The 11,569-nt window shown below is 39.6% G+C and overlaps 1 protein-coding gene across 1 annotated transcript; it reads left to right on the top strand.

Moving 5' to 3' along the window:
* The first annotated feature begins 5,250 nt into the window (after positions 1-5,250).
* On the top strand, positions 5,251-6,246 carry LOC138010154 (adenosine receptor A2a-like). The gene has a single exon (XM_068857099.1). It carries the CDS (start codon positions 5,251-5,253, stop codon positions 6,244-6,246), a length of 996 nt encoding a protein of 331 aa, XP_068713200.1.
* The last annotated feature ends 5,323 nt before the right edge of the window (positions 6,247-11,569 follow it).

The raw sequence follows: 11,569 nt of genomic DNA, 5'->3' as shown, positions 1-11,569 counted from the left end.
ATGCAGAATCTTTTGTCCTCGCTTCAAACCTGAGTTTTGAGTAAATTAATCAAAACTTTTTATTGGCTGTCATTTAGAAAAAGGGTGTGGTTTGTGCGTAGTTAGGGCCAAAACAGCGACCAAAACCATGAAACAAAGAAACATTTCGAGTTTTGTGACTATCTCCATTTATTAACTATGCTTAAAAGAACCAAACAATAAAACAATAAGCGTATTTTTTTTAAGGCAAAGGTACACCTTATTTAACATCAGAAGTTCCTTTACTCTGTAGAGAGTATTCTCCCAGGAAGCCGACTGTGCGCGCATTTTACCCCCCTCTTTTCCATCAGTGCTCCGTTTTAAGGGTGTTTAATGCTACTTAGGCTACACTGAAAGGAAAGAAGTCGAAACAAGGATGTGAGATCCGGGGATCGAACTCGGGACCTTATGCATCAAGGCCGCGCACTAACCGACGGTGCCACCCTTGCTCCTTTGACATCAACGTACCAGGCGGGTGTCTTAGACACCCCTTTAAGTGGCAGCTTCACATAACAAATGTGGGTAAGCTGGGCTGGGAACAGCACAGCCGTTCTCCCACCGCAGGCGGTCAACGATTTCACCTAAAATGTGTTTATATTTGTATACCAGATATACTAGAATTTGTTTGGATAATCACATGATTTCGAGGCAAACACGAATAAATTTTTTCAAAGACAAACAAAAATCGGGCGAGTGCAACTTGCAGTCTTCAAAATTGTTTACTTATTCCAAATTGCACGCGAAAAATCATGTGATTACGTATAAATAATATACTTGAAAAAAATCGAGATGGTTAAGCAGAAGCAACAAACGCGTACCACGCAATCACGCGAAAATTGTGCCATAAATTGCGCCACCCAAGGCTCGCATTGGATTGCCCATCTCTCTGACCGTTTGCTCATTGACCAGTTTTTCTGTGGATTTTTCTGCGGATTCAAGCCGATTTTCATTTTATTATCGTTCGAAACCAATGCTTTGTTTATGAATTTTTTTTCACTGAGTTACCTCTTTTCTGCACTATTTTAACCGAAGTAACTCAAGTAAATTAAGGCATGGCCCCGAAGCTGGCCCCAAATTATTGCACAAAAAGTAAGGGGGTGGTCTAAGTTCTGAAGCTTTCCTAAGCCTTTTATTATAAAGATAGTCATTTGGCTCGAGCCAATAAACCACTGTAAGATGTACTCCAGTTACAGTATACAGCCCTGAGGCCTCTCTCATTGACACGTTATAATTTTCTCTTATCTGAGGCCTTACAAAAATGCAGCGATAAACTACAGGATGTTAGGTGAGGTAAAATACAGTCAAACCTGTGTAAAACGGCAATGTTTATAGCGGTCACCCTGTAAATTACAGTCACCCAACGACGTCCCGAAAATAGTGTCTTATAGTTACTGTAAAGTTGACCCGTCTACAGCGGTCACCTGTGTATAACGGACACGGTCACCCTTTAGACTTTCCGAACCCACAATTTCATTATTATATGCCTGCATATAATGGTCACCAAATTGGATAACGATTAGATAATCAAGAAAAGATTATTCGACTGCTCACTCAATACCAGTACTAATACGACATGTCATCGCCTGGGTCCAACACATGCTGGCGATAGTTGAACAAAGTCTGTGGTGCCACTGATTTCCTACTCTCGGCAGCGGGTTGTTTACTTAAAGGTTTTCCTTGGGAAAAATTGTTGCTAATGTCAAATGTAAAAGTTTTGTCGGACCTATTATTTATGATCATGACCTGATATTTGCTTGGATTACATTCCAAAAGATTGTCATCATAGTACTTGGATGTAAGTTCTCCATCACTATTGATGTTACTCATAACCTGTTCTGGATTTAGTGAACTACAATGCAATTGATGATCATCTTTCTGATACATATTCCAAAGCATTGATCCAAATGAATATCCTTGGGGACATCCCCTGTAAGTGCCTACCTTGGTACTTGTTTTGTTTCCCACTCTGGTAATTCAGTGTATCCATATGCATAGTTAATAGAGGGGAATGGTTATGAAACCCAACAAATTTATTTATTGTATTTTTTTTTCTCTTTTTTGGACTTGGCCGTGCACAAAACACAATAGTTTTTTTACTCCCTACTGAGGAACTAACCAATAAAGACGTGTTGGTTACGTAATTCATGCATAGTGTATGAGCGCAAAACAAAAGATTGTACACGGTCGGGGGACTCTCCAACCTAAATCTTCGCATCTTTGTTTGCTTCTTTGATGTTTGCCGAGCTTCAAAACCAGTCCCCTTTATTAACAATGGTGTTTTTTTGCAATACGAAAACCACATTGTTCATGTTAAAAAAAAGTCCCTTAGTATTTGAGTTAATTGTTATATAAGACTACAGTTTTACACTTCTCTTACCTTAAATTATACTACTCACAAAACTGACAAAAAAACAAACAAACAAAAAAACAGGTGAGCAAAATACAAATGATCCTAATTAACTCTCAGCCTGGGTATGTTCTTAAAATTTTGGTTAATCTCAGCTCCCTTGATCGTTCTTATAAAAAAGCAGCTATGATAATCGCAAGGATAATGTCATGATATTAAAAGTTGGGATAATTTTGAGGTCTTTGTTTAGATAAAAAAATGGCAGAGGGATAATAAACTTTTTAATGTTTTTATCTTGCGAAGGTTGGTGTCAACCCAAAGTTCTGACAAAGTTTCAGGAATTCAATAGCGGTATCGCAACTGATTTGCTTTTGGCTACACTGTTCCAAACGCCGGAACAAGTGCAGTTGGTTATCTCGTTTTAAAATACGAAGTAATAAGTTCTTACCAAAACATTTAGTTATAAACACGAGCGATAAAAAATAAGAACGACGTTTCGACCGCTCCACGGTCATTTTCAAGTTAGAGTTCGTGAATAAAATTTCCGCATATATACAATTTCTGAAACAATTCTCTGACAAAAACAATGCTGAACCGTGGTTTTAAACTTTCTTCAAACTGGCAACTTTTTCATCAAGAATGCGAACGCTTAAAGGAGATCTTCACACGTTTGTATTATCCAGAGCCCCTCATACAAAATACCATCAGGGTTTTCATTGAAATGAAGGTGACGGGGAGCACACGCCCCCCGCAACAAGCAGGTGAGATTCCTGTTAGAATACCCCTACCCTTCAAAGATCAGAGATCAGCAAACAAACTACGCGAGCAACTTAGTGATCTTAGCCGAAAGATAAATACCGAAGTGCATCCTGTCTTTGCAAGCCGCAAGATCAAAGATGAGCTTAAGCTAAGAAACCTAAACCTCCATTTGTCAACCAGCAAAACGTTGTATATTCCTTTCAGTGTGATCTGTGTGATGAAGATTATGTCGGCTTTACAAGCCGACACTTATATCAACGTGTCGAGGAGCATAAACGATCGGTAATCGGCAATCATGTGAGGGAACAACATGGAATCGAGCCATGTGAAATCGCCAAGAACTTTAGGGTCCTGAGGAAGTGCTCGAACAAGTTCGATTGTTTTATTTTTGAAATGTTTTTTATTCGGGACCTTAAGCCAAAATTAAACAAACAAAGTGATTCTATCCGCGCAAAGCTGTTTGCTTAACACTTCTAATAGTTTTCATTCTTTTCACCTCTTATTTACACTTTATTTTCGCATTCTGTTATTTTTATTTTTATTGTTCGTATGTAAATACTGAGCTTTTACCTTCATTCCATTGTTTCAGAAATTGTATATATGCGGAAATTTTATTCACGAACTCTAACTTGAAAATGACCGTGGAGCGGTCGAAACGTTCGTTTTTTATCGCTCGTTTTTATAACTAAAATTTAGTTAAGCCGGAAATGCGGCTTTCACAAATGATTGCTCGATCTCCTGGTAACTCCGCAATACTCCAATACACTTAAAAATGAAATATTCCAATTTTCAAATTATTGAATTAGTGAAATACGTATCTGTAATCACAAATACTCGATAAGGCTTTGAAATAAAGTGGTGTAGGTATTAGAATATCTTTTGTATCTGTCTAGAACTAAAGTGTAATGTACTAGTTGTAATGCCTGTATTCCATTAAAATAAATCAAAAAAGATAAGTCTGCTTCGCTTTACCAAAATGTGGCGGCAGTTGTGGTCGACGAGTCTCATACAGTGGAGATGCGGACAGGGAAAAGGCATTTCTCTATTAGTCCTATTACGATTCCCGTTGTTTTAAGTTTCTGTGCTAAATATTTCCCTGACGAACGAAACACATTTTGCATGGAGATGGACTTCGTCGAATTACCGGTACAGAATATTAAGCTACGCTTTACAGCATCCGCAGTAGTTGGTAGGATTTTCTGGCGAAGGCTTCCTTCCCTTCTACAAGCAATTTGAAATACACATCGCGTGGCTTTCTGTTTACATCAATGTTTCCTTCGGGTGTGCGCTGATTGGCTAATTTTTGACAGTTCGCTCAGCGTGACATCAGGAGGCGGCATTCAAATTTTAGAGGGATGCGTGCAGGCTCTCTTTCTGTCCCGTCGCAGAGAGAGAGCCTGCTCGCAGGCTACTAAATTCCCCGTAGATAAGGTTAAAAAAAACATTGTTGGCTTCCCAAATTAACTTCATTTTACACCAGAATGACCAAACAGCAAGAATTCTTGTCATCGTTATGAAAACTGATAAAACTGAGATGGCCAAAGAAAAAGAGTATTAGATACTCTTCGTTTCTGAGGAAACGAAACAAAACAAAACTAAGTAGTGTTTCGGTTCCCGACTGAGAAGCTCTGGGAAAGATCAGCAATATGCCGCGTTCGTATTATTTACATATACACTATATTGCTTTCTGGGGTTAGAAACGGGAGCTCAGCTTTTAGGCTTGGCTAAATCTTTAAATTATTTTCGTGCGTAATGGTCTCCGAGAAAGAAATCAGTCAAATGTAAACATAAAATTACGTGCTTCATGGTAAAACAGATGCTACATCCGGAATAACCTGAAAATCCCCATTAAGGATGATTTCATTTTCACCTTCCTGTTAAATAGCGCAATATGGGACATCTGCTCTAGAAAAAAAACTAAAAAAGCTCAGCTAATCAAGAAGAAGATAAGGGAAGGTTTCACAGAGCCTCTATCTTATGCCATTTTCAGTTTTTGACGTGTCCTTAAAAGAGTTAATAATATGCAAACTGTCTTCAACATTACACGTCAATTTCCAATCACAGTTACTTTAATATTGACAATCATGCCGGCAAGAGTTAAGAATTCTTATTTCGTTTAAGACAACATGGCGGCTGTTCGAGATATCGTTGACTATTGGAACATGACAAGTGAAGAAGCTTTGGTTCAAGTTTGGCTCAATATCGACAACGCTGAGACCATCCTCACTACTGTTGCTGTTCTGGCGACGATCACGTTTCCAATCACAGCGTTTGGAAATTTTCTAGTCGTTATATCAGTTTGGATGGACCCTCTTCGGAAACTTCGATCTTTGCCTTCAAACTTTATCATCTTCTCCATGGCTGTTGCAGATCTTTTGGTTGGTCTTGTTGCCTCTCCACTCCATGCCTTTTTGGCTTGGGCCTTATTACACAAATACACCAACCCACCATTTCGTTTTTTAATTTTTTTTACAACGCTAATAAACGTAAGTGTAGGTCATATACTTCTTCTCAGCATTGACAGATTCTTTGCTGTGGTGACTCCTCTCCAGTATCGGGCCAAAGTGACGAGTAAACGAGCCTGCATCGTTTCCGTCGCGTGTTGGATTTATTTCTTATTGTTTGGGTTTGTGTTCTCGTTGTTGCGAAAGCATTATGCGCTAATGAAAACTCTTTATAATGTACAAATCTTCAGTATTCTCATCTGCATCGTGGTCATCAACGTTTTCACTTTGTACCGCTTTTACAAGTATTCACACAGCACCAAAGCACTGGATGAGCAGCATGCAGGGGTACCTCGCCAAATGACACTCAAGAGAGAAAGGGCCGTGAGCAAAGCTATTGCAATTGTCATCTCTGCATTTCTATTGTGTTTCAGTCCTTGGTTCATCGTACAGATGATAATCTACATTTGCTTTACATGCAATTTGTCGTTGTTAATGCTTGTGCATTTTATCGCTGCCTCTGTCATGTACGTGAATTCTGCAATCAATCCATTTTTGTACGCTTGGAGACTTCCTAAATATAAACAGACATTCAAACACATCTTAAAAAAGCGAAGATGTTGCGGAAGGTATGAAACAAGGGAAGCCGTGGATCATGTTGAAGATACAAGGCTTTGATGAGAGTAAATCTTCAAGAGCTCGAAGTGTCAAACATTATACTAATTAACTACAGTACTTTTCCTCGTCGGATTCCAGTCTTTCTCTCTTCCCCTTGGTCGGCTCCATCTCATCCAAAGAAGAGGTGAGAGGTGGCTTTTATTTGTGATCTCTAAAACGAGTTAAAACGTGCAACCGTGATCATGGTCGATCTCTAACATTGCGCAGTACGCTCATTCGACAATCAACTTATGTTTGTATGCATGGCGTTTCCTTAAAAAAAGAATTAAACACCAAGGAGAAGGCTGGGTTTAGAACAGACAAGCATTGAATAAGTTTAAGACTTTGAAAGTTCGTTTTTAACACTCTAATGGGGAGCCCGCGACACCTATATGTATTCCACATGTTTGAGAAAACGCAGTATTCTCTACAAAAAATAATGTTATTTTATTTGGTGCATTTAAAATGACGTCCCCTTTTCTTTTGTTGGGAGAAACGAGCTTTTACTTGAAAATGCTTAAACGTGATTTTAGATAGAAAGAAATGAAATCTGCTCAAGAAAAGTCCTTTCTAGTTTAAGATAGAGTATCTCCTATTGGTCTTAATTTGCCACACAAAAGAAATATGAAAACTTAATAAAAAAACATGGGTTTTAGTGTTTGAAAAAGAAACTTCCAGCATAAATGTCGAGAAAAAGTAAACAAACACTCCTAGTGAAAGCAATCATCTCTCTCCAGTTTTTATTCTTTAGGGATAGTATTTGCATAGCTTTTACTTGATCCATAGGAAGCTAAGAGAGAACTTCGGGATGTTTCTATGGAAATTCAAAAGTGTGGAAAAATTCAAATCGGTCAAAGAAAACGATGATTTTGACTAAAACTAGAAAAACGCGCTAGTTGAGATTAAATCCAGTGGTAGTGACAGGCAGTGTGGTTTAACCACACTAAGTCTAACCCTAGTATTCGGACGTTCCGGGTTTAAGACCAGTTCTGACCCCTCGTTGAATTAGATCCTGGTAGTCCCTGGTTCAACTTCTCGGCTACACTTGTAAATGGCCAATTGGTTTGCCTCCAGCCAGAAGTCTTACCGTTGTGTTAAAATACTGAACAGTTGAACGTTGTATTCACTGATTGATAAAAAACTGCAGAGGTGTTGGAAGGCAATGTTCCCGGGGACGGGGTATTTGACCTCTTTCCTCATCCCCTCCCGGGGCATTTAGACAGCATATGTGGGGGAATTCATCCATTTTTAAAGAAAATGCTAATACCCGGGGATTAGCCCGGAGAGGAGGGGGGGGGGGGGGTGGGGTGGGCTGGGGAACGGCTGGAATTGACTGATGCATAATTTGCTATGGTCGTGTCGATCGTGAGAACAACGACTACCAACTATTCTTTAAAAACAACACGAAACTGCCAAGATTTTAACAACGGCTTTGCTCACATTTCTCTTGGGAAAAAGGACTTTATTTTACTTTATGTATTAGTCAATTAAGTTAGTGTCGTCTAGGAAAAGTAAACAAAATTAAATCTCAAAAAACCAACATTTTTGTCGCATGGTCAATAGCATGAAATATAAAGTTTTCCGTAGAACCACAGTACTGAGATTCCAATGCGTTTTTCGTTGCAAGCTATTGGCAGACGCTCAGCTTACAAAAATCCCCACCCCTACCCAGTGCAAAGAATTTTGCCACACGCTGCTCATTATGCAAATTAGAAAGACGGAGCAATCAAACATGTGGCTTATTTGTTGCCCTTGGCTGTTTCTGCTTCAAAGCAGGTTGAGTGATTCTATCAAGCAATACAATGAACCACCAAGGTACAGGTTGCATGGGGACTTCGCAAAATTGCTTTTTGTGGTTAAATCTACCAAACAGATGCCCGTTACGGAGGTTCTCGTCTTACAAACTTACCGGAACGCCATTGAAGAAATGACTGGAGAGAAACGTTGTTTGACAGTCAAGATATCATATCCGAGCTAAAGTGAACATATTAATGTTGCAGTGTGCTTAAGTAATGCAGATATTTCGAAATGAAGGGATTTTATTCACTGATTGATAAAAAACTGCAGAGGTGTTGGAAGTCAATGTTCCCGGGGACGGGGTATTTGCCCTCTTTCTTCATCCCCTCCCCTCACACATGTGGCTTATTCGTTGTCCCTGGCTATTTCTGCTTCAAAGCAGGTTGAGTGATTCTATCGAGCAATACAATGAACCACCAAGGTACAGGTTGCATAGGGACTTCGCAAAATTGCTTTTTGTGGTTAAATCTACCAAACAGATGCCCGTTACGGAGGTTCTCGTCTTACAAACTTACCGGAACGCCATTGAAGAAATGACTGGAGAGAAACGTTGTTTGACAGTCAAGATATCATATCCGAGCTAAAGTGAACATATTTATGTGCTTAGGTAATGCAGATATTTCGAAATGAAGGGATTTCATTAATTATAAATACGGGGCTAATGTTTGGTCACGCATTCGACTACTGGCATGATTTTGATTTTTCTGTACGATTTGAATAATTTTTTTGACGAGTGCTTATTCATTTGCCCAAACTAAACTTTACATATATTGGAAGGCCTATCCTTATATAGTTATAATATAAAATCTTTTGGAATTCCGAGATATGGCACATGGTCAAAATGTCAATTCTTTTCACCCACCGGCGAACTCTACGTCTGAGGGCACTCTGCTTTTGTTAACCGCCAAATAATTAGATTAATCCAATTTTTCTGTAATTGTGCTTTTTTGGACTAGGAAGAGTTAAGCAAAAAGTTGGTTGTATTACAACTTTTCTGCGTTCAATAAATGCGACACGCGAATCGAATGAAAATGATCGATTTTCAGCACGGTTAGGACTTGTTAACTGGATGCCAGGACGTGAAATCGAAAATGTTGTTTTTCTCGGAAATACCGAAATATTTCAGAAAAGAAAACGCATGGCGTTGCTACTTTTACTGAGGCCTACTTATATGCAAAAGTAGGGCGAATTTAAATTTTCAAGTCTTACCGGACTATATTTGATTTTTGTGGACATTTGCTTTTAACAGTTATTAATTTTCACGCAAAGCTAAAGCCCCTACACTTGCGAACCTTACGAGCGCCGCTGTAGGGATGGGGTAAGTGTTGTACATGAAATGACTGTACCTCATCGGGTGGAGTTAATTTGACCTCGGACTCAAACTCCGTGACCATTCACAAGATCATCAGCCGTTAAATTCATCAGCTATCGTGGAAACGGAAGCAGAAAATGCTCATTTCCAGCCAAGTGCGTGGGAATTTTTGACGACGAAACATTCACTGATGTTCGCAAATGATGAGGCTTTAGCTTTGCGTGAAAAAATCGCAGCTGGGATGGATTTTCGAGGCGCAAACCGCCTCTGAGCTGACAACGGTCGAAATCTTAGTGTGCTGCCTTGACTTTGTCTTAGAACAGTGAAAACACGGAATTCCCGAAACTGTAAAATAAGCACCAAAACGCACAAGAATACACCAGAGGTGAGTCAGTTTTATTCATTGAATGAACGTTAAATTGAGCGTTTTTTAAGCTTCATAATCGACGGTATTTTATTTCCCATACAAAGTCTTTTAAGGCGTTTAAATTCTCAACGGCTGCCTGTAACGCAACACCGCTTGCACTCAAAGGTCATCTTCCCACTAGTAATTAATTATTACACGCTCTCTAGTGACGCAAACTTAGGCTGCCTATGCTATGACGTGATGTGCAAACCACTGAAGTCTATGCGTCAATTGTCAAGCATCACGTCGATAGGGAGCTTGAGCATGCCACGTTTTGAGACACGAACGGAAACGTAAGTGAGATTTTTTTCCTATTTAACTTGTCTTGACAACTACCGTATGTATGTTGCTAAGTATTTTTTCACCGCGAAAGATAGAAGTGATTCTCGCACTTAACTGGACAATCCCGGATTCAAGAAACGTTCTGACCACTCGTTGAATTTGTTATTGGTAGTCCCTGGTTCAACTTCTCAGCTGCACTTGTAAATAGCCAACTGGTTTGCCTCCGGCCAGTTGGGATTCTTAACAGTTGTTGTTAAATGTTCTGTTCTGTCATGATTGTGTTTGATTGGCTCTGAAAAGCCCCTATGGTGAGTGGTCAATTAAGTATGTATGTATGTAATTTAAGCAATTCCTTCACTTTGTGGACACCTGAGAAATTCAGGCGGCCTCAAATTCAACTTCTTTCGTTCATCAGTTCTTTCTCGGGAACACATGAGCCCAACAAAGCGAACTGCTCCCAAACGTGTGGCTTTAGAGATCAGTTAATTTCGAGGATCACTGCTATCTTACATATATAAACCGCACTTCAAATATACATTTCTTTTCTTGACGCTTAGTTTAAGACAATGAATCTTAGAGGCACCACTTCACAGGCATGCGAAATTCATCACTTCCGGTATTCGTCCTTCTCCGAACTAAAGCTCCCTAATATCCTATGAGAGATCAGACATCACATGATTGTAATGTGAGGCTCGATAGGGTATGAATTAAATATGGTGTGTGGTTTGCTGTCGATCCGGTCAGCACAAAAAAGCATACGACAACACTTCAACCTGGCAGTGTGGTACCATGGGGCCCGTGTCTGGGTGTAATTTGTTTTTGAAAGAACAATATCAGGAGTCGCTCGGGCGGTGATATATCCAAGTGAAATGTTTAAAAAAATGAACAAGCCAGGGTTACGTTGTACGAAAAGAGTCGAAAGATACGCTGAATGTAAACGTAAATCTCTTACAAGAGTTGCTCAAGAGAGGGAAACCCCCATATTTGGTCCTTCTATTATTAGTGCCTTGTCATACTGCGTGGGTTATTTTAAAGACGAGACCTTATTGGTCAGTTGGTGATGTGAAAGTCGACGGCGCGGTCATGGTAACGAGAGAAAAAAAACCACCGCAGCATAGGCGCGATCTAAAAACGGACTTCACATAATTATCATGGGGAGTAGAGATTGGCTCTCCTACCTCATATTCTTTTGCTAAAAGTTAGGCTTAAACGGAGAGCCTTAAGCTGCGGAGTGAAAACATGTCTTAAGGTCAGTATTGATTTGTATCCAAAAGCTTCTTCATTTTCTGGGCGTGTTTTCTGTTATCTCATTTAACGAGACTATTAATAACAAATGAAGTTCAAATAGGTCTGCAATGCACACGGACATTCAGTACCTAAAGCCTGATTTTCACTAGCGACGCAAACACAAGTGCAAACACAAGCGCAAACATAAGAGCGCTTCTTTCACCGTAAAAGCGGGGTTGAAGCAAGCATAAACACATGCGCAAGGATTAAAAATTTGTCTTTTTACTTCTGCTTACGCTTATGCATGCGTTCGCTTCTAA

The sequence above is a fragment of the Montipora foliosa genome, chromosome 7 (genome assembly GCF_036669935.1).
Source record: "Montipora foliosa isolate CH-2021 chromosome 7, ASM3666993v2, whole genome shotgun sequence".
Taxonomy (NCBI): domain Eukaryota; kingdom Metazoa; phylum Cnidaria; class Anthozoa; order Scleractinia; family Acroporidae; genus Montipora; species Montipora foliosa.
Note: the sequence above shows the minus strand (reverse complement) of the source record. Positions and strands in the feature narration are given on the sequence as shown.

Excerpts from the sequence above, each read along its gene's own strand:
- LOC138010154 (XM_068857099.1), top strand. The coding sequence starts at position 5,251 with ATGGCGGCTGTTCGAGATATCGTTGACTATTGGAACATGACAAGTGAA.